At 37.7% G+C, this 24,863-nt stretch overlaps 2 protein-coding genes across 9 annotated transcripts in view; both read left to right on the top strand.

The window, feature by feature from the left end:
- The window catches only part of LOC135110542 (small G protein signaling modulator 2-like), a 97,867-nt gene extending 84,389 nt beyond the window's left edge, over window positions 1-13,478 (top strand). For 5 of the 7 annotated variants that reach the window (XM_064022958.1, XM_064022959.1, XM_064022961.1 and 2 more), the window contains 11 exons: window positions 391-462; window positions 1,057-1,221; window positions 2,789-3,067; window positions 3,735-3,813; window positions 4,369-4,476; window positions 5,282-5,511; window positions 5,689-5,813; window positions 6,162-6,341; window positions 6,668-6,777; window positions 7,010-7,177; window positions 7,324-13,478. In XM_064022958.1, the coding sequence (XP_063879028.1) occupies window positions 391-462; window positions 1,057-1,221; window positions 2,789-3,067; window positions 3,735-3,813; window positions 4,369-4,476; window positions 5,282-5,511; window positions 5,689-5,813; window positions 6,162-6,341; window positions 6,668-6,777; window positions 7,010-7,177; window positions 7,324-7,412 (1,605 nt within the window). In that variant the 3' untranslated portion in view covers window positions 7,413-13,478. The remainder of the gene's footprint in view (window positions 1-390; window positions 463-1,056; window positions 1,222-2,788; window positions 3,068-3,734; window positions 3,814-4,368; window positions 4,477-5,281; window positions 5,512-5,688; window positions 5,814-6,161; window positions 6,342-6,667; window positions 6,778-7,009; window positions 7,178-7,323) is intronic. The other 2 variants (XM_064022960.1, XM_064022963.1) reach the window with 2 other exon arrangements.
- Window positions 13,479-14,647: 1,169 nt separating this feature from the next.
- On the top strand, window positions 14,648-24,325 carry LOC135110541 (proton-coupled folate transporter-like). Of its 2 annotated transcripts, none has more exons than XM_064022956.1 (11): window positions 14,648-15,546; window positions 16,441-16,637; window positions 17,508-17,718; window positions 17,925-18,073; window positions 18,284-18,396; window positions 19,973-20,056; window positions 20,610-20,764; window positions 21,080-21,313; window positions 21,810-21,893; window positions 22,111-22,268; window positions 22,466-24,325. In XM_064022956.1, exons 2-10 carry the CDS (start codon window positions 16,533-16,535, stop codon window positions 22,140-22,142), a joined length of 1,167 nt encoding a protein of 388 aa, XP_063879026.1. In that variant the 5' UTR covers window positions 14,648-15,546; window positions 16,441-16,532; the 3' UTR covers window positions 22,143-22,268; window positions 22,466-24,325. The 2 variants fall into 2 exon arrangements, with proteins under 2 accessions (XP_063879026.1, XP_063879027.1); XM_064022957.1 differs by lacking the exon at window positions 14,648-15,546 and adding an exon at window positions 15,557-15,852.
- Window positions 24,326-24,863: the final 538 nt, after the last annotated feature.

Below are 24,863 nucleotides of genomic sequence, written 5' to 3'. Positions count from 1 at the left end.
CAGAAAGAACCATGGAAAGGTAAATGTATGGATTAACTTGTAGACTAATGAGCAGGTAGAGAGAGACATTGGAAAAGAAATGGCCAAACCAACAGATGATTTACATACAAATGAATGACAGGCATTTATAGGCCTAAGGAGAGAGAGAGAGAGAGAGAGAGAGAGAGAGAGAGAGAGTGGTATTAATGAACACACAAACAAAAAAATAAATAAATAAAATAGAGAGAGAGAGAGAGAGAGAGAGAGAGAGAGAGAGAGAGAGAGAGAGAGAGAGAGAGAGAGAGAGAGAGAGAGAGAGAGCATTTTCCTCTCATACTCCTGTCAAAAATCAACCCAGTCCTGTACATAGAGCCTGGATAGGTGTAAACTTTTTTCCCTTTCCTGTGTCAGGTGTGGCCATACCTCCTGAACCACTACACCTTTGGCAGCAACTCAGAGCAGCGCGCAGAGCAGGACCGCCGGGTGAGGCTGACACACACACACACACACACATACTTCCCATTCCCTGCTGTTATATACTTTCCTGCTTCTTCCTATTGAGTGTTCTTAATCCATTTAATATTACATGTAAGTGCTCCTTTCTCTCTCTAAAATATGTTTTTTTTAAGAATACATGCAAGTGCTCGTTTTCTGTCACTAAATTTGTGATTCCCTTTTTATCTTTGTTATTGTATTTCATATGCTATTTCTTCCTTCCAACTGTCCTGTCCTTACATATTTAGGAATATTTGAGAGTACTCTTTTTCTGTTTGTGTACTGTAACTGATGTGGTGTATTTGTTATGTTGTCCATCCTCTGTATTAACTGATGTGGTGTATTTATTATGTTGTCCATCCTCACTCATTCTGTATTAACTGATGTGGTGTATATTGTCACTCACTCACTTCTGTATTCACTGACATGGTGTAATATGTTGTCGCTTCTCACTCACTCCTGTATTCACTGATGTGGTGTAGTATGTTGTCTCTTGTCACTCATTTCTTATATTCACTGACATGGTGTAGTATGTTGTTTCACTCACTCACTCCTGTACTCACTGCCTTTTTCTCCTGACAGATACGTCAGACTTACGAAACCACAATGTCTGAGTGGCTGGCCGTGGAAGCCATCGTGCGGCAGCGAGACAAAGAGGTGATGGCCATGAACATGCTCAAGTTGTCTTCTGAGTCACAAAATGGAGAAATTCCACTGGTAGGAAGGGAAAGATCACTTAGTAATGAGGTATGACTTGCTTTGTTGTTACCCAGCACAGCACATTGCTACTCTACTCCATTCTTCACTCCCGTCTGGTTACCACTTCATGCTTCTCATGTCACTGGCTTGTTTCTTTTCTCTTCACCAGTTGTTGCATTGCTTTAGTTGTTCATTGATGGTTCAGCGTGCAGTTACCCCATGTGGTGATGTCAAAAAATCCAGTGAATTTTATACTATCTATAAATCAAATAGAAATTGAAATGCAGATTAATAAATTGCCTGATAATGATTTGGTTTGTTTGAAATGTTTTGCAGATTGTGACATCACTGCTTTGGGCAGTTGTGCACATTGGTACACATTTGTTCCTTCACTTTTTAATATGCACACACTTTTTGTTTATATATTTTTTCTTCCTGAACATCCTCACTGTTGATGGTGCATTGTAGTGGTTCCTCTATAACTTTTCAAACATGATGCACAAACCTGCTTTCATTTTCCTGGAATCGTCATGTTCAGCACTTTACAGTATTGCACACTTCTGAATTCTTCATTTGGTATGCTTTATTTTTGTGTTGTTGAGGATTCATTGTTCGGCAAGTAAAAGACAAGCAGGGGGAAAACTTTTTTTTGCATTATTTTGTTTCAATATAGTAAATTTTTAAGCCTAAGCAACAATTTTATTTTCAGACATAGCTCATGTTCTTCATATCTTCACCTCATAAATCACAAAGATGTATTACTTATAAGATGAGACTTAAAGGCAAAAGTTATGCAGTCTATACTTTATACCACCTGTACTTTCCTGCTGTTGTACTTGCCTTCAGTAATACAGTGGACCCTTACTGGTTAGATGTTTGATTACTCGGAGTCATAAATAAATTACCTCTTGCCATGGTGAGAATGATAATGAAATGATATCTAAAGAATGATAAATATATAATGATGATAATAATAATAATAATAATAATAATAATAATAATAATAATAATGATAATGATAATAATAATAATAATGATGATGATGATGATGATGATGATGATGATGATAATAACAATTTTTCCATCTTTATATCAGGCTCAGTTCCCCTTTAAAGGAAGGTATCCCAAATAAGACATCATGTCTTGTCTGTATGCTCCTCCCCATATTCCATCCACCTCAGTAATGCAAGAATTAACTGTTACCTTCATCCCTTTCACTAATAAATTCTGGAACACTTTGCCTGTTTCTGCACTTCTCTGTACTTTCTCTTTTCCTACAGCAAACTTTTCACGAGAGGAGTATCAAGACATCTCCAAAATTAAAACAGCTTTTATGTCTCATAGTAATTAACAAAGAGATTTTAATTCACCATACTACTTGATCTTACAACCTCCCAAGTTAAGCCAACCAGTTCTGTAAATAATAAAAGCAAGAAATAGATGTCCTGTATGTCCAGGCTTAGTGTGACTCAAGTATGTGGTTGTGAGTGTTGCTAGAGGCCTTGGAAAGTAAGCCAGATCAAGCATCCTGTATAAAGACCCTAGAGATTAGTATCTTGTATTATTAATTATATCAAATAGGTAATAAAAAGTACATTCCTTACATTTGCTACAGGTATTTGAACCCGACACCCTAAGTATTGGATCTGTGGACAATCCAGGCACAGTTCACGAGGAGGAGGAAAATTCAGCTTTTGACAGCTCATGTCCAAGTAAAGATGTGATGGAGAATAACAGAAATAGAGTCAGTAACAGGGAGGGTGTGGAGTCGCCTCACACCAGGAGTAAAGAGAACTCTGTGGAGGATGATGGAGACTTCTCGGAGATGGTGTATGACAAGGAGAAACTGAGACAGGAGAGCAAGGAGAGTGATACTGCCGAGGCTGCCAATCATGTGAGTACCTGTGTGAAATGCTAATGTGTTTTATATGGAAATAAGGTATGTTTTTTTTTGTGGTTTTGCTAATTATTTCTTCTAATAGGTGATGAAGTGATTAAGTTAATATTAGCCGGTGTGAGGTAGCCATCACATCTTTCAATAAAATATTACTATAGTTTTTTTTGATGAGCAGTGATTTTGGCAAAAGGTAGCTGAAAAGGCAGCATATATACTGACTTTCCTCACTTAAACTTAGTGTTAAAAGTCTGTTGAAAGAGCATTCAGCCCAAGATTGAGGAACATTTTAAACGAGATTTTAAAAGAAGAAATTATCAGTAAATCAGGTATCCTGTGTTAAGAGTGCTCAGATCACATACCTAGAAAGGGAGATGTGACTACACTATTTTGGTCTTATTGCATTTTTAGCATAAGGTACATTAGGCATTATTATCATTGAATACTTTGTTCCTTATCACATTTTATACAGCTTGGCTTTCTATCACATGTAAAGAAACTTACTAACTTAGATGAAAGATGATGAAATATATATATATATATATATATATATATATATATATATATATATATATATATATATATATATATATATATATATATATATATATATATATATATATATATATATATATATCATTACTGTTATTGCTGCTGTCTTCCCAAGACGTGTGTGATCACCCCTGACGAGGGTGTGGAGGAGGGACAGGAGCCAGCCAGCCCTCAGAATGCTACTGATGACACAGGTAAGGTGTAGCCTCACAGTGGCATCATTGGTGCCTCCCTGCATAGCCATTCACTGGAGTAGGCAGTTCTTAGTGCTGACAACCTCACACACCACAGCTGCAGAGGCTATGCAAGGAGTAGAGATAACCAACGCCACATTCTCTTCTCACTCACTCTTATCTACTAGGTCTGTGATGTTGCATTTTCCATGAATTTAGAATGAGGTGGATGACAACACTGGCACCTCATTGACACTGTATCTTTTGACATCTGTTGGTGAGACCCTTTTTATGTATTTTTATTCATAGGCTTTGAATATTTTGCATAGCTCACACTTATCATGGACCTGTCAGTACAGCAGGCTACCACATTTTGTTTATGGAACCATAACATAACTGCCTTTCTTGGTTATGTTCATGCTGTTATATTTTTCAAAGTTCAAGACTTCTTTTTCCATAGCATTTCCTTTTTATATCAACAATTGCCAAGTTGTACATATTCTTTTTACGTATTTTTAATTGATTTACCGCGGTAGCGATAGTGTGTGTGTACCTTTAGTGTTTCCGTTCTTACAGCAGCCAGTGTTAGTGCCTCGTTCACCGTGGAGACTTGTAACCCCCCCACCACCACCCCAGTTATAGTTAGCAAAGCCTCCCTAGACAGTGGCAGCCACTCTGACGTAGGTGTGTAGCCATCGTGTTTCTCATGCCCTCTTGGGTCTGGCCATGCCTGTTTGTCTCAACTGTGCCTGCTTTTGGTGCAGCCGTCCCTGCTTGTGGTCCTGCTGCAGCACTGTCCCTCCTGCTGCGTGACCAGGGGTGCTTGGCTTGGCTTGCACTGCTGGGAGTGCTTAAGTACATCTTGAGCCAACCTGCTAACTAAAACTACATTCAGTTTTGATTTTTTTATTATTCTTATTTACTTATAATTATCATTGGTATTTTTAACATTCATCTCCCTGACCCTGCATATGCTGTGCAAATTTATTATTAAGGCTTTCCAGCTTAAGAATACGTTTGTTTAGCATTAATTTATGAAGTACTGCATTTTGTTCTTAAATTCTTATGTTATTATGTTTTCACAGTACATATTTCATATACTGTGTTGAAGGAAAGTTAAGCATAGTTGTTTGGATAAAAGTTTTCAGTACATTTACATGTACATTTTTTAAGTAACTTTTTTTTTTTTCCATTGATAATATGCAACAATGTGAAGTACAACATATACATTGTCTGGCTTTGTAAACCTTTGATGCATTGCAAGCTTTTTAGCCTTCTTATTTCAAATTTTGCTTCAAAACTATTTTGCTAGTGAAATTCCTATCAATTCACAAAATAAACTTCATCCATATTTTTCTTCTCTTTAATCAAAATACATACAATTTTGCTTTATTAAAGTTCCTTAGTTCATCAACACAGGTTGTGGGTCAGGGCAGCACCCTGCACAGCACGGCCGAGCCTCCACCACACTCACCCATGCCTATTGCAGTGAATGGTGCTGAGGAAGACACTGCCATAGATGAGGAGGTACGGCACATCACAGAGAATGGGGAGGATGAGGAGGAAGGCTGTGTCAAGGACGATATCACTGAAAATGGAAGGAGTGATGAGGACAAGAACATGGACACGCTGGCGGTGGAGGACAGTCAGGATGGCCACAGTGTGGAGTCTCGCTCCTCCTGCATATCGCCGGCCTCCTCCCAGGGTGGTGTGTACTCGGTAAGGAGACCCCAGTGTGGAGGGCACTACTTTAGCAGTGGCTGTGGCTATTGTACTAACCTATTACTTGTAATTTAATCATTACCTTGGAATTATATCATTCTGTCTGCATTCATGGAGACTTCCAATAAATATTAAAGTTGTAAACTTCACAAGCTAACACATTTATTTCCCCAGACGGAGTTACTGGACACGTTTGGCCTGAACCTTCACCGGATAGATAAGGATGTTCAGAGGTGTGACCGCAACTATTGGTACTTCACTCCTGACAACCTAGAGAAGCTGCGTAATGTGATGTGCACGTGAGTTGATGCTGGAGCTGCAGAATACAGGGATTAAATTGCATGGTATCTTGTATTCATGAGCTGGTTAAAATTCTTTCTCAAATCAGTGATTTTATAGAGAGGTCCAATAATCTTTTTACAAGCATGTTTAATTTACAGTCATACACATTTACACCTTCTACTTCCTTTATATATAACAGTACCTAACTTTACATGGATGGCATAATGTTTGGATGTAGCACAAAACTTAGATAATTCATACATCTCTTTTTATTCCATAGCAATGTGTCTCCTGGAATCAGTCCACAACTTGATGTGCTGATGTAGATGCTGCTCTGCTCTTAACATGAGTATCCTTCCTGTTAGATATGTGTGGGAGCACCTGGACACAGGCTACATGCAGGGGATGTGTGACCTGGTTGCTCCTCTGCTTGTTGTCTTCGATGATGAGGCTGCCACGTACTCCTGCTTCTGTCAGCTTATGGCCCGCATGTGTCACAACTTCCCCAATGGTGGAGCAATGGACCAGCATTTTGCTAACATGAGGTGAGACACTTTGTTTTTCTGTGGACATCATAAGAATGAATTGTGTGGGTACTCATTATTCCAGATGTCAGTTTGGTAGGATAACTTAGGTATTGTGACATTTCATTTATCTTTTAGGAAAGTACTAGGTATCATAACGTATGTAATTAATTTCACATAGTGTAGTTAACTATATTTATTCCTACTATATTTATTCCAATATGTGAGAAACTGACAAATATATGAGTCTCAGAAAATAGGAGCATAAGGTTTTGAGTCTTGGTTGTATATATTAGGGAACTGAATCTGAAGCAGTAGTATTGTGTTTGAACATAACTGTGTTTCAGATCACTAATTCAAATCCTGGACTCTGAGATGTTTGAGCTTATGCACCAAAATGGAGACTACACACACTTCTATTTCTGCTACCGGTGGTTCCTTCTTGACTTTAAAAGAGGTAAGTGATTACTATTGATAGAACATACAAGTTTCTCTGAATATGTGTGTGTGTGTGTGTATTAACTCAGTGGTTCTCTAATAGTTATGGTTTACAAGTGTTATTTTCTTTATTATTCATTTGTATAATTTTGCTACTTGTGTATTTTTCAGTATGCAATTTATCATTTCATCAGTAAATAAAACTAAACTGTGTGTGCGAATGCATTGGTCATATGTTGTGCCCTTCCCAGAGCTGGTGTATGAAGACGTGTTCCGGGTGTGGGAGGCCATCTGGTCTGCCCGGCATGTCTCTTCAGCTCACTTTGTGCTCTTCATTGCCCTGGCCCTTGTTGAGTACTACCGGGACATCATTCTTGACAATAACATGGATTTCACAGATATTATAAAGTTCTTTAATGGTTAGTACTGCTTTTACTTCTACTACTACTCCTACTGTTACTTCTACTACTACTAAAGTAACATGCATTAGTAGAAAAGATGTATAAAGCCAAGTCAAGACTGAATAGAGAGTGGTGGAGGCTCACATCAGTTCCCTCTTCCACAGAGATGGCTGAGAGGCACGATGCCAAGATTGTCCTCCACACAGCAAGGAACCTCGTCCTTCAACTCCAGACATTAATTGAGAATAAGTAAACTTTGCAGAGTACTTTTATGTGCCAAAATTGTCAGCCTTGCTCTGCTTCCTGTTGTGTACATCTTCAAGATATGTGTGGTCAAGTGAAGCAGCAAGAGTGAGAGTTGGTAGTGGTTGTGTGCTGTTGTGACTCTTATGCAAGATGGAAGAAACTCAGGCCAACCTAAGAGAGTTTGTCGTCATGTCAAGGTTTGGGATCAAGGTAACAGATAATGATTTATACTTCTAGTCAGGCCATGAATTTGATCCTTATTGAAAGCTGACTCATTGCCCAATATGTAATAATGCAGTGGATTTAGTTCATATGCATGTATGTTAACATTTACATACATATAGTTAGATAGATAAAATCTATATTATATAGATAATAGTTGAAATTCTTTATCAGATTTTATATAGATGACCTATATTTCTTTGAATGTTGAATGTATTTAATATAGTTTGATGTAAAGTATAAACTTTTGAAAGTCAAAGTCTATGCTGCTATAACTCAGAGAAAGTATTTATTGAAAATTTTACTAGTTTCTGCCATACGTGTAAGACTCAGTGTTCATTTGACACGGCTCTTACCGGCAAGAGTACACATGTCATGGCGGCTGACGTGAGGCAGGAGGGAGTGACAAAGCCCCCGGCACCGTGCCAGTGTGGCAGCAGCACCAGACCCTCCAGGGCCTGTCACCTCTGTGGCAAACTAGATTACATATATATTTTTTTGTACAATGAATACTGTCCTGATCATTTATTTACTGATATATATATATATATATATATATATATATATATATATATATATATATATATATATATATATATATATATATATATATATATATATATATATATATATATATATATATATATATATATATATATAATGAGTAACAGATATGCACAGATGTTTCATCATAATTGCCCTCCTCATCACACTGTCCTCCTGGCCAGCTATCATTTCTACCTATTTTTTCATCATAGCTGATTAAAAATTAGTGACAGGTCATACTTACTTTTCTATGCTGTGCCACTTTCCTCTTGAGACAAATGTGAGCACAACCACAGGGTTACAGCTGAACCTCTGTCCTGTGTGGCCTGTGGTGTAGGGGATGCCCTGAGTCTGGGCCAGTGGTGCTGAGCAGAGGCAGGTGAAGCTCCTCCTGTCATGGCCACCCACTCTACGGTACCAGCTTAGGTTGTGTTGGTATACATAATCACATATTTTTGTTTAGTCATGGTGAGGAGCATTAGTAATCACTGATTATTAGTACAATTAAATTAATAGGTAGTTAAAGTGAGATATGGTTATGGTCTGGTCTCCATTTTCATATCAAACTGAAACTACAGAAGCTGTTCCAGATATGAGGAAAGTAAAGACAGTCATAATAATATAGATATACATGTATGTATGAGTTAACTTCTTCCAGCCATCAGATACAATATTTGCATCCTTTGCAACCCTTACTCAAAAATTACAACCACTGAGGAAACCACATTCACATTATATGTATTTAGATTTTTTTTTTCAACATCACAAACCTTCATAAAGTGCTATCCTCTAACAAGGACATAACACCAAGTATCATATACTAAACACACATCAGAACTGTCATCATGGCTTTCTTATATTTACAGCTGTGTGCTGCCAGTATCATTGTGGCAGCAGTTCATAGTAACTGCTACTATGTAGGTTCACATTCTGTATCTGGTACCAAGAAAAATTGTCACATGATGAAAAGCCTAACAAAGTTGTGAAAATACCAAATTTTATGCATGTCATACCTTCTGTTATGTGAAGGTCCTCAACAAGCATCTAGATCTGAGGAGAATAGTCATGAGCATAAGAAAGTGCATTACCAAGCTGTGAAAGTACCAGATTTCATTTATTCATGCATGCTCATTGTGAACTGAGAAGATAAACTTATAAAAAATGGAGATCCTGCTCTACCAGTCTCCATCCTTCCCTTTGAATCATAAAGTTTGTTAGCATGCATCCCCCTCCAATGAGATCTGATGCTACTGGATCTTGTAGGAGAGTGAGTGCTTCTCTTTACATTTATCAGACTCAAAGTAGAGGATGGCTGTGTCCCATAGTTGAAGGGATTGGGCCCATATTATTAAACAACCCTTTCTCTTGTTAGGTGAAAATTTGCAGCACTTATTAGGGATGATTGTTCCTTTGCAGACTCTGAATGGAAGTTGGAATTTACTTAGTAATCCAACTGTTGATCTTTGGTAATGTTATGTTAGGAATATTTGAGGTATAGGAGTCAGACACCCAAAAGTTTTTTGTTAATCTGTTGCAGTATCATCAACATGAGAGCTTCTTATTGATGATTGCATTAATTGATTCCTTTAATTATCATACCAGCAGCATGGAGCATATATGTTTTATCTCAATCTTTTGAGTTGAAATGTATATCTATCATTAACATTTTGTAACTGACATGATATCAAAATGGTAATTTATATCATTATATCATTTTATTGATATAATTTTCTGTCAGTTTTAGAGTGGGAGTCTCAGCTTATTTAAACATTATTTAATTAGCACTTTAGTGAATGCTTATTAACACTGTCACAATTTGCTTTTCTTATTGACATGTTTTTGTCTGCCAGGGAGCACGAAGGCCGAGGCATTCCTGTATAGCATTCCCAGCATGTGAGGAAGGACACTTAATATTGGGTCACAAGTGTTGGAGACTTAATTGCTTATGTCTTGTATGAATGGTGTGTGACTCGTAATGGTGGGTGGACTATAGTAGTCATCATCTCCTGCTAGATTCTGAGGTTCTGAATCTTCCTCCCTAAGTGTGTGGGAATTGAGGTTGAACAGCACTTGTGAGGGATGAGTTGTAGTGTGTAAATTAAATATGTGATGTAATCGCAAAGATAAAGAAAAACAGAAAAGAGTGACATTAAGATTGTTTTACATTGCATTGATCTGCTTGTTTTTACTCTGTCACACAAAGCACATCAAGGGCCCCAAGTCTTTTTTCCTCATGTTATGTATTATTTCATATGATGTTACATTGAAATGGGTAAGCTTTACACATTTTTGTAATTAAGGACTGTATTTTCAAATGTTAACACATTTTATATTGACTTCTCTTAACAGGCTGTAGTGGATATTATTAGAGTTTTCAAAGATGTTTTTGTGATTCTAGTGAAAGGTTAATTAAGATTTGATATCAGCAACAAGAAAGAAAAATGCAAGAGAACCCATCTAATCTTATCTATGACCTTCAAATATGTATATATATATATATATATATATATATATATATATATATATATATATATATATATATATATATATATATATATATATATATATATATATATATATATATATATATAGTTATTATGTTTCTAAAGCACTTAAGAATACAAGATTAAATTATACTACAAAGCCTTGTGGAGGTAAATTTGAATGGTAGATATGCAGAGTCAGGCTGGACTTTCCTATGCAGAAGTCCAAAATTCAAACAGAAACTTGTATCTTCATGCTATACTTAAAATACCACATTTCTAACATGAAAGGTTTGTTTTATTATTTTAGTATTTATGTAATGTATATTTTAACACTATATGTGAACTCATATAATATATACAAGAATGATGTATTTGGACAGCTTCAGTTTTTCTTTATGGACATGCTTGAATAATTGATCACAAGTTTTCAGTGTTGTGTTTACTCGTACATTTACCCAAAGCAGTGATCTTGTATTCTACAAAATGTTTCAGACAAAAAAAATAAGTCTTTGCCAATCATCTCCACCTTTTACATACCCAATTCATCTTGGTCTTTGGAGCTCATAATATAAAGCAGTTAATTTGTTCATTTATTCATTTCTGCTCAAATTATATGTATGAAATTCATTGGACCTTGTAACATCACTTCTTTGGATGATTGTTCCTTTTATCATCAACCTGTAACAAAGTCATGCAACCACAAAGGAGAGAAATTATATTATAAGTTGAGGAATTTATAAGCTTTCTGCTTCAAGAGAGGTCTTCCAGTAATTCTATATGTGTATTGTTGACAAACATTTGTAATAAAGTAACTCCTCTCAAAATCCTACCAGGAATTAGGACGGTTTCCCAGCCTCACCCTTCACCACCTCATGGGAGCAAAGGATCACAGGACTTAGGACATTTAGCAGCCTCATCACCACTCCATCAAGAGCAGGCATCTTGATGGTCATCCATATATTCATCATAACATGGTTGTATTTGTGTCACCTAGTTTGAAGGTCTGTTTGAGCATAAGCCATAGCAACCAACCAATATCAAGAGCTGTAGTCTGTAGCCATTGTCAGTGACTTGATCAATAGCCATTGTGACTATTTCTCATATACATACTCTGCAGTTTAAGCACAAGTCTCACAGCAGCTTTGTCAAAGAGCATGCTGTATTTAATCCTCTTAATATTGCACTTTGTCAGCCATTCACGCAAAGATGATGTCCATGAAAATGTGATAATATATATATGTCCAGCTGGGCTGTGTACTGGCCACTTAGGACATGCCTGGTGGTGTCCCTCCTGCTGGCCAGTGCACCAAGACTGCAGCAGTGGACTGGTGCAGCACCAGGGACCGTATTCTTCATAAAGTTATGACATGCGTCATAGCTGTGGCAGATGTGTATTATAACTTAGAATATCTATCTTATTCGTATATCATAAGTTATGATGGGTGAAACTGTTTATCATAACTGTTTGCTATATGTAGCGCTTACTTGGTTTCAAATACTAAAAGATGAAGCAAAAGCTGCCATTTGCTGTTAATTTATAGCTTCTATAAATATTTCTTTCATTTTTATGTATTGGGAGAAGAGACACAGTGGGTAAGATAGCAATTCAGTCTTTGAAATATGGTAAATGTGATCCTGTAGGAACACCTCAATGCAAACAAACAGTGTTCGAATGGTTTGGTGGCAAGGAAGGCTCTCTTGATGATCCCCAAGATCACCACTACTACACAATTGCATTTTTCCCAGCAGCAAAATATCCAAGTGTTGTGATCACCTTGATTTCAGGGTTAAGTGGATTTCTCCTTCCTGTCACTCTGCTAGGCTTCCCTCACTAGATCAGTAACAAAGAGAATACCTGCATGGTCTAAACATTATCTTCTGATGAGTTTCATATCACTAAGTTCATTCAGTACAGCCTATCTGGGTAAATAATTCTTGAGCTAGAGATGATGTAGGGCAGCCATCTTGGCTGTGGGGAGTGTCTGTCATAAGCCACTAGAATAGGGTGGACCCAGTCTTAGCATCCTGCGCAGATATATGACATGTGCACAGTTTATGACAAGAAAGCACCATTTTGTCTTAGCTATGACACATTTCATAGCTTAGACTTGCTAGGACTGCTTCATGAATACGGGCCCAGAGCTTCACCATGTCCAGGACACACTGTGCTGGAGAATGAGTGTGAAGCAGAGAAACATGCATCACAGTGTAGCATTGTGTACACTTGTGCTTGATTATCCCACATTAAGACATGTTCAGGAAGCAACTAATATATGTCTAAATAATTCAAATCATGACAGAAGTAATGGGAATGTTCCTCTACTTTAACTAAAGAAAATGTCATGATTGTTATGATGAATTGAGAACAGTAGCAGGTGCCAGTGAAAGCATCATGATGACTAAACAATTGTTTGCAGATTATGTTATATTGAAATGTTCAGCAGAACTGTACAAGAGTGTAACAATATATATTTGCCATGTCATTCATTGTGTGTGTGTGTGTGTGTGTGTGTGTGTGTGTGTGTGTGTGTGTTCTAATGCCAGTGCACAGCTGAGCTCCTCCCAGCAGCACAAAACATTGGCTCAGCAATGCTTGTCGTCCTGTGCTTGCAAAGTACTGCAGCCTTTTCAACTGTATGGGTTCCAATATATAATATTTTGCAAATTGATTCCTGTATTTTTTTATAGCTTGTGTTCAGTGTGCAAGAAAAGTTTTTACATGTATCCATGTCAGATGTATCATGTATAATTGATTTATTTAACATATCATTTAAGTGCCATGTATGACTGTCACCGAGCAAAGTAAATCCTTACTTGTTCATGCTGTTTTTTCTCCCCTAGGGGAAGGACAGTCAGGAGAAGGGTTGGCATTAAAAAAAGAAATAAATAAATAGATAAAAAATCCAATCTAAGTGTGTTTTCATGTAAAAATTTAGTTTTATATATTGATAAATGTACAGTTGGCTCCATACTTCATGAAGCAGCCTTCTACTCATATTTTTTAGCTAAAGTGACATGTCAGCTCAGGAGATTTTTGTAGGTAAATATCATTAGCGAGAAGTTGTGACGTTTGAATTAAGCCACACCAATTTTCTTTACCCTATTCCATGTCTGCCTCCCCATTCCTACTCCCTCTTTGTTTCTACATTTCTCATACCCTTCCCTCTCTCTCTCTCTCTCTATTGATTTATCTATCTATCTATCTATCTATCTATATCTATGTATCTATCTATCTATCTATCTATCTATCTATCTATCTATCTATATATATATATATATATATATATATATATATATATATATATAGAGAGAGAGAGAGAGAGAGAGAGAGAGAGAGAGAGAGAGAGAGAGAGAGAGAGAGAGAGAGAGAGAGAGAGAGAGAGAGAGAGAGAGAGAGAGAGATATATATGACCGGGATTGACAAATACAGAGTTTATGATGGAAAAAATAGTCAATAAAGAAGGTGGGGGAAGAAGTGTGTTAAGATGGTAATAAAGTGGTTTGGAAATCAGCGAGGGCACAGTGTATGGATGTGAATGCAAGGACTTATAGATGGTCCGAGTCCCGCAGCAAAATGTGTCAGATGTGTGACATGGGAGAGGATGAGATGGTGAAGCATGTGGTGCTGGAGTGTGTGAAGTATGCCAGAGACAGGAATCTGATGATGCAAGTGATACTGACTGAGTTAGGGCATGATAGAAATGAAAGAGTGAAGACAGGAAATGAATGGATGCTGTTGTTGCTGGGACTGTGTAGAGAGGCGAATGAAAGGATGATTGAGGCCGTGAAAGAGTTTCTGGAGAGGATGTGGCGTGCTAGATGTAGGATCAATTAGGATAGAGGATGCTGTTCGTTTCTCTTTTTTTTTTCCCCTTCTACAGGAGCTGCCGATCCAAAGGCCTGGCTCAGGAGTGATCCTGTGCCACCTGAATAGAGTAGCAAGGATGGCACTGAGTGCACTGAGGTGCACAGCAGTTGAAGCCTTGAGAGGGGACATGGGATGGAGCACCTTCAGAGAAAGACTGACAAAAGCCACACTTAGGTACAAGATTAGGCTTGAGAGAATGGATGATGCAAGAATAGCAAGGAAGGTGTACCTGTGGAATGAAAGTGGAAGCAAATGGAGGAAGAGATGCATGAGAATGACAGACAGGAATGGATTGCAAGTTGTGTGGGCGATAAGAATGGCTGGTAGGAATCAAAATGAGCGTGAATGGGTGGTAACAAGAGGAGGAAGAGTGGGAGCCGAATGGGATGTGAGAAAATGGAAGAATGAGATAGACAAAGAAGTGAAATGTGTGGGACTGAATGAATGGAAGAATGAGATGGAAAGAAAGAAGACCCTGGAATGGTACAAGGAGAAAGAGGCCCCGAGGTATGAAAGGTGGTATGATGGAAGCCTGGGCGGTGATCTTCTCTTCCGAGCGAGGGCACAGTGTATGGATGTGAATGCAAGGAGTTACAGGTGGTCTGAGTCCCGCAGCAAAGTGTGCCAGATGTGTGACATGGGAGAGGATGAGACGGTGGAACATGTGGTGCTGGAGTGTGTGCAGTATGCCAGAGACAGGAATGAGATGATGCAAGTGATACTGACTGAGTTAAGGCATGATAAGAATGAAAGAGTGGAGAAGACAGGAAAGGAATGGATGGTATTGTTGCTGGGACTGTGTAGAGAGGCGAATGAAAGGATGATTGAGGCGGTGAAAGAGTTTCTGGAGAGAATGTGGCGTGCCAGGTGTATGAACAATTAGGATAGAGGATGCTGTTCGTTTCTCTTTTTTTTCCCCTTTCTACAGGAGTTGCCGATCCAAAGGCCTGGCTCAGGAGTGATCCTGTGCCACCTGTACCATCAAGATCAAGATCAAGACCATCAAGATCAAGATCAAGGTGTGTACAAGTGGCTTTGCTCTCTGAGTTTTCTCTGAGTTTTGTGGTTTATTTCTCTTGCCTGTGTGCTGAAATACCCTGAAAATGGTGATGAGCGCGTGTGGTTCATGCGAAGAGAGTGTGGCGAACTGGCAAAGGGCTGTGGCATGCGAGAGATGCATGGCCTGGTTCCATGTAGCCTGTGTGGGCATGAGGGAGGCTCACCTGGATGCCCTTAGGGTAAATCCAGTCATGTCTACATTGGGACAACAAAGTTCATCCAATCAACTGAATATTTTTGGGATTATGGAAATAACCTTAACCTAGGTACTAATTTCCAGACTAGTTAATTATTCCTTGGCGTTTTTTTTTTACTTTATTATTATTATTTCATTATTATTATTATTATTATTATTATTATTATTATTATTATTATTATTATTACTATTATTTAATCGTGATCTATTCCATAAAAAGATGGTAAGTAAAATTAGTGCTGAATTAATCAAGACTAACCTTATTTCAGTATTATCCAATAGTTTTCTGAAAGGGCATCATCCAACAGAAGAGCTTCCACCCGTTGCTCTCCAAACACTCATTTTTTTGGTTGTTCAAGTGTTCGATCTCTGCTAGCATCTCTTATGTACTGTACATCCCTTCCACCTTCCAAATGGCCTCCCTCTCCTATTAGGACATTCAATTTTACTCATAACTTTTTACAAACTCTGCTGCTTGCTAATGATCTTGCCTTCCTTAAATTAAGTTCATTATATTAAGGATTTACTGTATGATAAAGCTTTTGCTTGTGGTAAATTTTGTTTTGTTGTTTATTGAAACTGCAGTGAGACCAAAGATTACTGTTTATAGTTGACGTAAATCTGAAACTTTTGGTGAGATTCTCTTTTAATAATTCAGATACGGCAAACCCTACTGGTGGGCCCATAGGGGTGACGAGGACTTTGTCGAATATTATGTACTGACGCCACTCACAGCATTAGTCATCCAGCATGCCTCTACAGTGCTACAGGGTGACAGTGGAACCTGTGCTGTTCCTCTATATGCTTGGTATCTTTATGCTGCTGCCAGCACTGCAGGACCTCATATACAGCAAGGTAAGTAAGATATAGTGTCAGTAGCTTCATATTTCAAAATTGTGACAGATTACATAGCATGGTTTCGGTTATTTAATGGAGTAAGTTGCTTTTACATTTCAATGCTGTGAAAATTCAAATTATTATTTTATGTGTCATGTCTTCATACTTAATTTTTAGTTTATAAAACTGTGCATATCTTCATTTAAGCCTTTCACTGGTGTAAATGTTTTATATTTCATTATTATAAGAACTCAAACTTCCTGCTTGATAGTTAGTGTATGAAGCTGTGGTTATCTTGGTTTGAATTGTTTAATGGAGTAAGTTTCTTTACATTTTGATACTAGGAGAATTAAATAATGTTATGTGTGTGCCATGTCTTCATATTTTTACATAAAGTTTATGAAACTGTGCATGTCACAGATTAACTGGTTTACTACATTTGTTGTATGTTCTTTTCAGTGTTAAAAGTATATATATATATATATATATATATATATATATATATATATATATATATATATATATATATATATATATATATATATATATATATATATATATATATATATAGGATGTTTTCAAATTTTCTACTTAGTTTTTGGAATTGTGCAAGTCCATTTTGATCATTTTCCCAGTTTTAAAAATTCTTTTCATTCCTTTTGAAGCAAATCTTTATGAAAATGTCTCATGGCTGTATTATTTGTTTTATATGTTTTAATCTACACAAGGATCTTTGTTTTTCTTAACAGTGTTAAGATATAATTAATGAAAAATTTAATTTTATATGAATAGAATGGGGCATGTGGAGTCTGTTTAAAGCAAAAAAAGGGACATTATGTAAGGTAGTTTGACAACCACTGGAGTTAGTGTTTCTTTTGTGCATATCAGGTATGCCTGGAAACATTCAGCAAGGATGTGTGTGATGACCTCTACTCCAGCAAAAACAGTGAAGCTCTGGATGTTGTGCAGAGCAATTCATCCCACTGGGTGCTGGGATCCACCCTTGCTCTTGCTTTCACCTCCATCATCACTGCACAATTCCTTGGATCCTGGAGTGACACCTACGGCCGCAAAATTCCTATGCTGCTTCCTCCCTTAGGTGAGGTAATGTTACAGAACAGGGAGCTGTGGCAGGTTTTGTATTCTGTCTCATTGTCATTATTGGTCCTGCTGTACGTAAAACTTTTTTGTAATACATCATGGAATGATATGGTGTGTATCTTTCATCACTGTTTTTACACTGACACTATGGTAATTATCATATCTTTGCCCTCTACCTAATAATGTTCAGTGTTATGTTTGCAGGTGGAGTATTTGCCAGCTTTGTGTATATTGTGCTGAGTGTGGAGATGACTGAGGCACCAGTGTCTCTAATCCTTCTGGCATCAGTCATTGCTGGCCTGGGTGGTGGCTTCACCTCATGCATCATGACTTGTATGAGCTATGTTGCACAAGTAAGGATTCATATGCAATTTATATTCATCAGTGTAAATATAGCTGAATTCTGTGCCATATGATACATTTTCTGCTATTAGACAGCCTTTTATCCATAACACCCATCTATCCTTCAGTTTGCCTACCTTACCACAACTTTATTGCTTAAGCTTGAAGCTCAAAAGACTCATCCAAAATGAGTTTGTCTCAGTGGTGTGTTTGCCCCCCAGGTGAGCGACACCCAGGCAAGGACTGTACACGTGGGTATCCTGGAGAGCATGATATATGTTGGGGGTACTCTGGGCCCATTGCTGGGTGGGTGGATGCAGCAGGCCTGGGGCAGGTCAGCAATAGGTGCATGTATTACCTGAAAGGTGTGACTGAAAAATTGGCAATGTCTTATTAATGCAAAGTAAAGGTACATAGTTACAAATTATTTTTAAGTATTTTTACAATTCTCATTTGCTGTCAAATGGCCAACTACCATATGTTAATTGGAGTACAGTGGAACCTTGGTTCTCGAACTGAATTAATTCCTGAATGCCATTAAAGAACTGAAACTATTTTTCCCATAGGAATTAATGTAAAATGGATTAATCCATTCCCGGAGATGACACCCATCCACCCTGTCTTAATGGCTCATGGCAGACGCTCCCACTGCTAAGATGGGTGCTCCACAACATCTCCAGCTCAGAAATTATTTATCCAGAAAGGATGTATTGAATGAACTTAGTGACATGGAACTCATCAGAAGATATTGTTGAGACTGCAGGTATTTTCTTTGTTATTGATCTAGTGAGGGAAGCCTTATGCAGTGACACAGAAAGGAGCAACACACTTACCACCAAAATGAAGGTGATCATAACTTTTAGACATCTTACTTGTGGGAAAAGCAACTGGAAAAATGCAGCTGTGTAGTAGTGATGGCGATATGGGTCATCAAGAGAGCCACAGGTGGCTTGGGAGATGGGATTATTCCTGAGCTAGCTAAGACACTGTTTACATTGAGGCTCTTCAGAGGGATCACATTTACTTTATTTTGAAGATTAAATTACTGTCTTATACGCTATATATATATATATATATATATATATATATATATATATATATATATATATATATATATATATATATATATATATATATATATATATATATATATATATATAAACGAGGGTAATATTTATAGAAACTATAAATTAGTAATAAATGGCAGCTTTTGCTTTGTCTTTTAATATTTTAAATCAAGTAATTTTGTTCGAGAACTGAATTATGGTATGGCAACTGAAGCAATTATGAGTTCAAAATAAAAAAAAAAAGACTGACTTGTTCGATGAGAGAGGTGTTCAGTAACTGAGGTTCCACAGTACTACTGTACCCAGTTACTTTTTGCATACTTACATTTTCAGAATTATACATAAACCTATAAAATTGTATGATGATCAGCATGTTGTTAGTGAGGGGATCTAATGCATCACTCAAGCTCTGTGAGTTTGAAAGTGTAAGCCAGTAATCTTTGCTTCTGCTTTTCATGTAAAAATTGAATTATTAGCTTCACTCACCTTGATCACCTTTGATCCTGTGTTTTTACTTGGATTAGTACCAAATGTGATAGGAATGTGCAAGCAGAAAATGATAGAGTGAATAGTAGTGTAAGATAATTTATGCAGTTTCTTATTCTACATTAGCTGTATTATGGTATCTTAAAGGAAAAATTAGCAGATGTATTGATTGGAACATTTACTCATTGATCAATTTAATTTCTATTATCATTTGGTTGTATGATGTTATCCAAAAAGAAAAACATCAATTTATTTGCTTTGTTTATTCATTTATATATTCATTCTTATGCTTTGTATGTTTGTAAACAATCTTCAAAATATTTTGTGACTAACACCACAGTTGATGCTGCTCCACAGGTCAACCACTTTCACTGTCATCATGGCAGTGAACGCAACAATCATTGTCTACATTGTCATGTTTGTTCGTAACATTCTTCCTAGGTAAGTTTTCTCCCCCCCCTTCTCTCTCTCTCTCTCTCTCTCTCTCTCTCTCTCTCTCTCTCTCTCTCTCTCTCTCTCTCTCTCTCTCTCTCTCTCTCTCTCTCTCCTCTCTCTCTCTCTCTCTCTCTCTCCTCTCTCTTCTCTCTCTCTCTCTCTCTCCTCTCTCTCTCTCTCTCTCTCTCTCTCTCTCTCTCCCCTCTCTCCTCTCTCTCTCTCTCTCTCTCTCTCTCTCTCTCCTCTCTCTCTCTCTCTCCTCTCTCTCTCTCTCTCTCTCTCTCTCTCTCTCTCTCCTCTCTCTCTCTCTCTCTCTCTCTCTCTCTCATGAAGGTTAGCTATTTTTGGGATGGTCATGGATATGTTAAGTTAGGTTTCTTAATGTAATCCAGTCAAATCTTACCCACTTAAAAGATAGTTTGGGTGTCTGATCTTTATGTCATCCCAAAAGCACTATCAAAGTTCAAAAATCACTTAGTAAGGAGTTGATCTTATTATGTTATAAATAGGGATGTCATCTTTGCATTATCCAACTTTACCTTGGTTGTGTGCATGACAGACATCCCCCAGAGGCATCATGGGTGAAGAGTGGCTGCTCATTCCACCACCTCAGGCGCTCTGCTGCCACAGTTTTCAAACAGCGACAGGAGAAGCGCCGCACCTGCCTGCTGTGGCTGTTGGCAGCAGCATCACTCGTCATGTTCTGTACCGCAGGTAAGGATTTACAGCAGATGTTCCTTATTTAATATCTGTCCTCATCATTTGTATCCCAGAAGTTGTCACACTAGATTGACTAAAAATTGGCAGTGAGGGGATTGGAAACTTCCTCTTTCATGTTTTTACTTCTACAATGAGACATGTATAATATTTTGTCTCAGCTACTTCCTTTTTGAAAGGGATTTTCATTGTTCAGGTTCAGAGGATGGCCATATCTAATTCACTAGGCTTCTATTGTATTTTCTACAGTTAACATATTAGGTCAAGTTAACAATGTTCAAGTTGTAATATAAGAATTTCTTAATTTCACAGGAGAGATAGACATATCCTACCTGTACGTCAAAGATAAGCCCATCAAGTGGCCCTTTGTGAAGTATACATGGTATTTCTCCTTTAAGTATGGGCTGGGAGCACTGGCCTTGGCAGTGATACTGCCTCTGTGCTCCCGCACACCAGACATGCTGCTGGTGGTGGCTGGACTAATCAGCAAGATTGTGGGCTTTGTGATCTTGGCACTGGCCTGGAATGATGCCACTGTATTCAGCAGTGAGTTTGTTTTGTTGCATGCCTTTAAATACATGAAAATTATGTATTGGTGAGACATGTTGAAACTGATTTGACAATGTCATGTCTTATAACTTTATGATGTACTGTATACATGATAATATAGTAATTCATGAAAGCTCTTATTACTGGATTTCAGGTTCTAATCATATTACTTTAAATACATTAATTTTTTGCTGTGTAATGTTTTGATTTTATGTTATTGTGTTTATAATATTCTGATGTGTTTTATTCTTGGTTTTATATGGTAACTCAAAAGAATTTAAATCAGGTTTCAGGTTTCATCATAATTTGAATGAATTAATGCTGTGCTGTAGAATGTCTGTATTCTAGACTGACAATAGTTGAATGACTCACTCTTTACACTGATGTTCATTGATAACTTTTCAGTTTCTGTTATGTTTTTTAAAATGTAAGTTATATGAGATTAGAGTTTTATGAAGAAAGAGCTAAAGTGATTACCTATATATGGTGGCAGGTGCTGCAGTGGCCTTGCTGAGTAGCTGGCCAGTGTCCATCATACGGGCTGCCATGTCTAAGTTGGTGGAGCCCAGTGAACAAGGTGAGAGAGGACTGCAAGATGGAAATATGAATGTGAAAACAAAAATTAATGGAGATTTGTGTCATGGTTATTCACTACAAATCTGTAATCACAGATATAATATTATTGATGTTACATGTTGCTACTAAAACCTACTGTTAGTGGAAGGCTAAAAAAAAAAAAAAAAATGTACATTTAGAGAGAAAACTTGAAATACACTTGATGCATTTCTTTACAGGTAAGTTGTTTGCCTTTGTGGCACTGCTTTGAGAACAGCTGCACCCTGCTGGCCTCAGGAGTGTTCAACAGTCTGTACCCGGCCACCAGACACATTCTACATGGCTTCACTTTCTTCATGGCTGCAGTGCTGCTGCTCATTGTTGTGCTCATTGTCAGGTAAGTATTGGCTGCCTTGCAATGCCATTGTAAATCATTAGGATAATGAAAATAGCAAATTAGTGTTGTGATATAATTGCTCTATTGGCTTTGATGTATAGGTTCTTAGATGATGTGGTAGAGTATGAAGTTTGTCAAGATAGTGCAGTCCTTTAGTAATGGTAATAACTCACCTATTTGATATCTTTTTTCCTTAGTGTGCTGCATCACTCACTACTTCGCACTTAACACTATTGAATTTGAGGAGCTATCTGAAGAAAGAGTAAGAGGAGTAGAGGAAGATGAAGAGGAAGGAGAAATTCAGAGAGCAGCACACCCAGAACCCCTCCCAATTCAGGAAGAGGAGGAAGAAGCTGTGTTAGCTGAAGGTACCGTAGAGCAGGGAGTAGATGGGAATTGGAGAACAAAGCCTTGAGGGAAAATCTCTTGGTTCCATTGAAACTAACAATGGCAGAATGCAGTAGATAAGTATGTGTATGTATGTAGATAACTAACCTGGTTTTAGACACTTATAAAATTTATTTTTGAGCTTCATAGTGATTCAGTTTGTCAATTACTCTGATAATTATTGTATTAGCAGATGTTAACTATAAACAAGACTCTGCTGGTTTAGTTACAATCAGTGTGTTCCAGTATGCTGTTACTGCACTACCTACTTTATTCATGTACCTATGTTATTGCTGGTTGTTTAAGTTAGTTCTAGTAACTGAGTACCCAGTGAACAGAGCTGCTGTTTGATGAAGTACAGATGTGTTGCATGTGTTTTGTGTTGAAAGAAATTTATTCATAGATGTGTTCACTGATGGTGGCTTCTGACATGTGATATCTGATTCTAAGGTGAAATACTGGTGTGTACATACTCCAGCAATAGTATACATCTTTCAGAAGTTGTGGTGTGATATGAATTATGCAATGTAGCAAGCAGTAGATACTAGACAAATGTGCCATGGTAGGCAGGATTTCTGCAGAGAAGAGCAGTTAAGATATTTGGTTATGATATCATGAAAACAAAGCAAGTTTTCCTGTGCTATGCTGTCTTTCATAGAGGCTTAGGCCCTGTTCACGTGAGGCGTTTTTCATCCATGGCAGTCACTGCACTGTAATCATACACATGAGGCATTTCCAACCACAGTGGGCCATTGCGACATTTGTATGTGTTTGTGCCAAACAATACACAGGCATGTCCAAGGAATAACAGGATGGATGTGGAGGAGGCAGCATATGTTTGGCTATTGCATCACTGTTTGAAACGGAGCAAGCAGTGAGAGAGATGACATTGGGTTCATCTAGTTTTACAAGACAGACTTGCTCATGGCATGTATACTACCTTTGTACCCATGTCTTAGGGAGCATGACAGAAAGTTTTTCAGTTATTTTAGAATGTTGGTGAAATCATGCACATTCTCCGTCCTCACTGGTAGTGTTGTAGCCAATGAAGGAATGCTGTGCCTTCTAACTGGTGGTGGCAGCCACTTTGTCTGTGTGAACAATGCCATAGCCTTCAATGTACCTTGAACTGCCTGCCATCTGAGCATTTGCAAAGGTATGGTGGTACCTCTGCAGTTGACAAGTGATCCCTTTGGCTGCCATTGACTTTGCTACCATGTGTTTGCTACTGTTTGTTTGAAAATGCCTTGTGTGAACAGGGCATTTTGCAGCCAGCATGGACCAAAAGTGGGCTTTGTTGGTGACAGAAGACCTGTGTTCATAACATATCAATACTATAATCGTTTTATATATCAATGAGTGGCTTAAAACTACCACTATGTTAGACATTAGCTATAGATTTAATTATATTTCCACACCTGCACAAGTGAAGTAAATACTGCATTACTGCTAGGTCTCGTTCAACACGTTTTCATTGCACACGAATGCACATGATGCAATGCTTACCCAGAACATAGCCTTTTCATATGTTAAGACCTTGAAATTCATACAGGTAAACACACACACACACACACACACACACACACACACACACACACACACACACACACACACACACACACACACACACACACACACACACACACACACACACACACACACACACAGAAGGTAACATACAAAACACTTAAATCATTGCTTATACTGTGTGTGTGTGTGTGTGTGTGTTCATAAGTAATATACTGTGTCCCACCTTGCTGTGGTTATTATTAGCATACATTTAATACATAAATAAATTAATGTATCACTGATAGTGTACCTGATAATGAACTTTAATACTGCAAGCATGCTTAAATTTTTATAAGAAAATTAATATAATCACATATGTACGTATATCAAAAAAATATATAGTTAGCGATTCAAATATAAAGAGCTATAATTTTGGTGGATTTTTCCTATTTCTATTATCATCCCTCCCGTTGTGCATCCATGCATGCATACAGACAGACAGGGAGAACAACTGGCTATCAGACAAACTGGCAGATAAACAAGCAGGCAGGCTGGCAGACATACATTGAAAGGCAAGTGGACAGACATTGACAGACAAGCAGGGAAGCTGACAGATAGACAGACAGGTAGATGGACAAGCAAACAAACAGATAGACAGGGAAACAGGCAGGCACACAGACAGACAGACAGACACAGACA

Source organism: Scylla paramamosain, chromosome 20 (genome assembly GCF_035594125.1).
Source record: "Scylla paramamosain isolate STU-SP2022 chromosome 20, ASM3559412v1, whole genome shotgun sequence".
Classification (NCBI taxonomy): Eukaryota; Metazoa; Arthropoda; class Malacostraca; order Decapoda; family Portunidae; genus Scylla; species Scylla paramamosain.
The sequence above is the reverse complement of the archived record's forward strand: the minus strand, read 5'-3'. Positions and strand labels throughout refer to the sequence as shown.